General features: G+C 30.5%; 1 protein-coding gene across 1 annotated transcript; it reads right to left on the bottom strand.

Annotated features, from left to right (window-relative positions):
• Positions 1-3,888: 3,888 nt before the first annotated feature.
• Positions 3,889-5,313, bottom strand: LOC107480359 (UDP-glycosyltransferase 84B2). The gene has a single exon (XM_016100491.2). It carries the CDS (start codon positions 5,311-5,313, stop codon positions 3,889-3,891), a length of 1,425 nt encoding a protein of 474 aa, XP_015955977.1.
• Positions 5,314-6,764: the final 1,451 nt, after the last annotated feature.

Genomic DNA, 6,764 nt, shown 5'->3' with positions numbered 1-6,764 from the left:
CCCAAGAACCCGCCTCGGTGCGGAGTGAGTAGGGGCAAGGTGCGTACCCGCGGATTCGGGTGGTGTTGCCATCCCTATTTTTGGAAACTAATTTAACTCCATTTAAGTTTATCTAACTCCATTTAAGTTTATCGCATGTCAGATTATAAGTGACATATTACATGTTATTAACACATCAATCAATTATTTTATGACACGTGATATTTAACCTGCCGTATTATCATGTCACATATCACTTGACGTGATACAGAATAATTTAACTAACATAAAGACCAATTTAATTAACTTACGACTATATTTTTTAGAGTCTAATAATCTAATATTACTAATTTAATCTTTAAAAAACTCATTTAAAAAATGAATAATCTTTAATTTAAACATTAATCCACAAAAATATTTAAGATAATATTTAGGAAGAATTATCTAAAAATTATGATATACTATCTTGAGAAACTATAAAAAGACTATCATAAAGCTCATTGTAATTAAGTAAAAAAAAAAAATTAAATTCTAAAATATCTTTGTACTCTCTCTTTAAATTATTAATAATATAACTATTAAATTTGTCTAGCCATTTATTTAATCTACTTGATGGGTGTAAAATCAGCTTGGGAGAAAATAGGATTATTGAAAAATTCTTTGTCTTATTATAGTAGTATTCCAAAACTGAAATTTCATCGATCAAATTTAAAATATTGTCACTAAATTCAAAACCAAGTGAGAGTTTTATTCCTGAGTCGTCTTTGCACATTGTTATTGACTATGGGAATTGGGAGATTTATGGTAAACAACTAAAAGTAAAACTATAAATAAAATAAAATAGGAATGGAGGAAATTAGAGGTAACAAGTAAACTAAGCGAAATAAAATAACTAGTAAAAGCGATTGATCAATTAATAAAAGATTTCGATTAGTGTTAATTCTCAGTGTTGTTATCCCTGTCTAATCTAAAATAATGTGATAAAGAATATTTTAACTAGTCAACCTTCAATACGAAAAAATTAATTAAAATTAATTATTCCAATTCAAAAAATTTTAACCAATTAAAAATAAATTCTCATTTTAGTCCCAAGATTCATATAATTATTCATTTTAATTTTTGAAATTTAAAATTCTTTATAGTAGTCTCCGATTTAGGTCTCGGCATTTATTTGGTCCATCGACCTTTTTCGGTGATTAATCAACAAATAGAATGCTAAGATGATAAAATCTTGTCATGCTGAAAGTTCCAACAATTAGGTAATATGGCAACATTTAATTTTAGATCCTATTTGATTCTTAAAATTCTGACTTCTTCTTCTTCTTCCTCAATCTAGCAGAATCTAGAATCTCCCCACTCTCAAATTTATTAAAAAAGCAAAAAATCTTATCTGAAGCGCATCATCATTCTTGTCTATAAACAAACTAGTGACCTTCTTTGATTGTATTCTTCTTCTTCTTCCTTCTACTATCTGCATTGTCTTTCTCCTCTCACTTTTCTTTTCTACTTCCTTGTCCTTAGAACCCTATTTTTTATACTTCATGATTAACAATCTGCTCTTCTAAATCCTCAATTTTACTTCTACAACTCCTAGCATCCAAAATCCTAAACTTATCAACATAGAAATTCCTCAATTATTCAGCAGAATCAAGAATCTCTTCACTCTTAAATTCACCAAAAAAGCGAAAAATCTTATTCTAAACGCATCATTATTATTGTCTATAAACAACCTAGTGGCCTTCTTTGATTGCTTCGGCAAGAGCTCAACATGTTTCCTAACATCCTTATTCAACCCAATATCCTCAATTGGAAAGACATCCAAAAAGGCTGAAATTTTTTGGTTCAAATTATAGAAATGGCCATAAATCAAATGATTTTGAAGCAAAAATAACAACTTACACAATTGAGCATAATAATCAAAATATTTGGACCGATAGAGAATCAAGTACAACTCTTTGAGGCAGGGCACGACAGTAAGTGATAGACACACGCCTAAAGAATCACCAAGGTACTTCAGAAACAGCTAAAAGATTTCGGCTTTTCGGATGAGGGACTCGGAATTCTTGCACTGGAAGAAGAAGGGTTGATCGGAGAAGCACATGACAAGGCCGGTGGCCACGTGAGCAAGCGTTTGGACGAGTGCAATATCTATCAAGTCAACGGGGGCAGAAATGCTTTTCCAACAATGATGACCTTCTCCGCCGTAGTGACAAGAATATAGCCCCCTAAAGTCATAGAAACCGACGAACTAGGGCTTTTAAAATTCACAAACATGGAGGAGGAAGAGGAAGTTAGGGTTCTACGGATCAAATGGTCTAAAATTAAATGTTGGCATGTCACTTAATCATTAGAAAGTTCAACAGGGACAAAATTTTACCATTTTAATACTCTGTTGATTCATCACTAGAAAAAATCGAAGGACTAAATTGGTGTATAGACTTGAATTAAGGAGACTATTATAAAAAATTTTAAATTTTAAAAACAAAAATTAATAATCATGTGAATTTCAAGAACTAAAATGTGAATTTACTTAACCAATTAACTAAGAGAATTCGATAAGTCATAAAGAACAAAGCAATTTTAACCCCTAATTATTATCCATTAAAATCATTTAGCAACTCAAGGCGTCCGTGATCATAGCCTTATAACAAGTTTATAAAATTCGCTCCTACTACTAAGTACAATTCAACAAAATTTGGTGTCCACAGAGTAAACCCATCATAAAAAACAATAAACAGCTCAAATTAAAACAACTAAATCAAAAACTAAGATAACAACAAATTAAATTAGCAAAGATTCAACATAAATATAAACTTTGAGTCAATAAACTTAAACAAATGATCCATGTTTAATCAATCCGTTACATAAAACTAAAAGAAAAATAAAAGATAGAGGATGTAAACCAAGAGTAATAGTAGCACTAGAATAACAAAAGTTGATCACCTCATGACATTAAATCAGATTTAAAAAAAAAAGTGAATAATTATAATTTTTCTAAATTTTAGAGAGAAATTTTTACTTTTATCTTTAGAATTTTTTAATTAAAAGCACGGGAGTATTAGAGGACTAGCAAGTGCTGGCCAAATTGTATGAGATAAAATCTAATGGTGTAGAGCTATTCATTTTTTTTATAGTAAAGTGCTGGCCAAATTTTAATAAAACTGTTGACTCTTTAGACTTTCTCTTAAAAGCACTAATTTTTTTTAAGTGTTGAGAACAAAGAGTGTGTATCTCTTTGTTTTTTTCAATTTTTTTGGAATTTAGATCCTCTAAATTTTAAATTTTTATTTTAGAGGGTAAAGTGTAATTTTTCAATAATTTTTCTCTCATATTTTCTCTTAATCCTACCTATAAAATAAATAGTAAGAAATCATATTTTACTCTCTAAAATAAAATTCAAACTTTAAAGAATTTAAATCTATTTTTTTGTATTGTCAAAAATATTTGAAAACCCAATATCAAAAATTTATTAAGTATCAAGTACACACAAAAAGTATGTACGAATGATATTATGCGTAAGCCTAAAAGTTGTCTAGGCACAAATTTTTTTATGACTAAGTTAATAAAAATTATTACAATAAATAAAGCATGTGACGAAAAAGTATATCGATGACTAATTTATTAGAATAAAAAATGTAAAGAGTAAAAATAAATCTTTAGTTCAATTAAAATTTTTTTACTAAGAGTAAAATTTATTATAAATAAAGTAATAATAACAATTAAATAATTTATATCTTCTCTTTTTAAAATCCTATCAATAGAATTATTTTCTCCCCCTATCTCTCCTCTTTAATTCTTCCTTAATTCTCTTTTATTTTTTTTATTGCTATCTAATACTATTAATTCTTTCTCTGCTCAATATCTTCCCCCTTACCGAAGACTGTATTATCCAAATGAAACTTGATTATTCTAAGTGGATTTCCCAGAAATTTCGGTGACAAACCGAATGATATTTCTATCTGACGAACCACCATCCAGCATCGCTTTCCGTGCAGCTTCTTTTAGCCCCACTGCTCTCATCTTAATCTCTTCAGCCATGGGACCCTCCATGACTTCCGTAATGCACCTCTCAACCTCTTCTGCGCTCGCAACCCCAGCTTCTTCTTCCCCAATCCTCATCCTCACCCCAGTCTTAAACACATCTTCTACAAGCTTAGCATTCGTCGGTTGATCTGACCAGTTGGGAAGGGCAACGATCGGTACGCCGGCCGTCACAGCTTCCAGGGTCGAGTTCCACCCGCAGTGGCTTACAAAGCAAGCCACTGCAGGATGCATTAGCACATTTGCCTGAGGGCACCACGTCACCACTAATCCCTTTTCTTTGGTTTCTTCCAAGAACTCTTGTGGCAATTCAGCACCACCCTTCTGTGGCCTAATCACCCAGAGAAACGGTTTCTTTGTATTCTTCAAAGCAATTGCGATGTTATCCATTTGCTTCTGTGAAAGTTCCATTAAACTACCAAATGCCACGTAGATAACCGAACTAGTTGCCTTATCGTTAAGCCATTGTAGACAAGAATCTTCTGGCCTCCACAAATTTACACTAAGATCATCAAAATCTTCACTCTCTTTTTGTCCTAACAAATATGGTGACACAAGGGGTCCAATGGTGAGAATAGGTCTCAGTGAAGCCATGGAGTTCACTATCTCCTCTTCAAACTCGTAAACGGAAGCTCCTAAAATCCATTTCACTTTGTCCAAGATTGGCTCAAAATCCGTAACCATTTTCTTGTGGTAGGGAGGGCAAGAGGGGAGCAAAAAGCTGGGAAGTTCTCGAACCTGTAACGTTGGCAGTGATGGTAACTGAAGGGTCTCATTTGGATTCTCCATGTCAGGAAAACAGTTCGTTTTGCATACATAGCGACAGTAAATGGAAAAAAGAGCCGAAGCTTGGGGCCAAAACATGGCACAAGGAATTCCATGAGAAACGGCAACATCCACTGACCACGGCATGAAAGGATTTGCGATGAAGCACGAGAAGCTTCGATCGTGCTCCTTTAGGTGAGTGATGAGGTTTGAAAGATTCTCCGCACCTTTGGTTTCGAAGGAAGCGAAGAAAGCCGCGGGATCGTTGCTGCGATCATGGTCAACGCTAAGGCCATCAGAGAAGTACGCTAGTTGGATCTTTGATGGCTTGTCGCTATGGTGGTGGAAATTATTGGTTTCTTGGTTGTGGAGGTTTTGGAAACGCTGACGTAGTTCTTCGGGTATTGCTAATGTGACGTGGACACCCTTTGATGCAAGGCGTTTCGCAAAATTGAGAGTTGGGTTCAGGTGGCCTTGAAGAGTTGGTGACACCATTAAGACATTGATAACTTCTTTAGATGAAGACATTCTTTTTCTCCTCCGTGTCACGAAAGTCACAAAATGTGTGTTGTGGTTGAAGACTAACTAGATTTAAGAGTATGGAAATTATCAAATTAAGGACAAGATGATATGACTGACGAATTAGGAGATAAGTACGGTGCATATATATATGAAATGATTCTGGTTGTTAAATAATTAATTTTCATCATGGCATACGTAGTGGCCTTTTTCTTGCTAATCAATTTGCATCATAGCATACGTTAGTGGCTTAGTGACCTCTTCATTTTTTTCTTCGAAGTTCACGTCAATGCTATCTAATGTAAGAGTATGGGGAAAAAAAAAACATTTGAATTTAATAATAAAGTGGTATGATTAGATAGGAATTAGCAGCTCTTCTTTTAAGAAGTATCTATTAAAATGATTTTTTTCCCTCTAATATAACACTATTCGAATTACAGAATTTGGATCGTCTAAAATTTAAAATTTACTTTAAAAAGTAAAATGTAATTTTTTACTATTAATTTTATAGGTAAGACTAAAAATAAATATAAAAAAAATTATTTAAAGATAGAAGATTACACTCTATTCTTTAAAGTAAAATTCAAATTTTAGAAAATCTAAATCGCCAGTTACATATTATCAAAAAGTGCTTTCTTAAAGACGGTGATTATTTAATACGTATTAATATGAGAAATAAATTGAACCGGAAAAAAAATTATCACGTAAATTACATTCTCATCATTTAACTTTTATTGTTAGGACAAAAATATTTTTTTATAATAAAAAATAAAATAAAATCATTTTAAACTAATAATCACAAAATATAATTTTCAAAACGAATCTCTAATTATTCATATGAAAAGACAAATACTACTAAAAATCAATATTTTTCGAACAAATTTTGAGGTGATATTGAGATAAATTTTGAATAAATTAAAAACAAGTTTTTTGTTTTAAATAAAATTGAGACAAATTTTTTTTGTCCCAAAAGTTTTTGTTGTTAATTTATATTTTATCTGAAATTTTATTGAATTTTTTTTCAAACGATTTTGTGATAGATTTTGAATAGATATTTATTTATTAAATTTTTAACTATTACGATGTATTTTAGAAAAATTTTAGACAGATGAAGTAATATAAAAATAATATATTTCAGACAAATTTTAAACGTAAAAATATTTCATTTTAGATAAAATTTAAACAAAAATATATTTCATATCAAACAAATTTCTGAAAAATTTAATCAAATATAACAGTTTTTTTCAAAAAAATTTTAGACAAATCAAATGTTTCTTTTAATTAAATTTTAGACAAATTTAATATAATATAATTTACGTATTTCAAACAAATTTTATACAAAAACAAAAAATTATTTTCACACAAATTTTTTTACAAATTTAATATATATTTTAAATAATTTTCATACAAAATAATTTATTATTTAATATATAAATATTTTATAAAATAAATTATATACG

The sequence above is a fragment of the Arachis duranensis genome, chromosome 1 (genome assembly GCF_000817695.3).
Source record: "Arachis duranensis cultivar V14167 chromosome 1, aradu.V14167.gnm2.J7QH, whole genome shotgun sequence".
In the NCBI taxonomy this organism is placed as follows: Eukaryota; Viridiplantae; Streptophyta; class Magnoliopsida; order Fabales; family Fabaceae; genus Arachis; species Arachis duranensis.
This window is presented reverse-complemented; position numbering and strand designations above follow the sequence as displayed.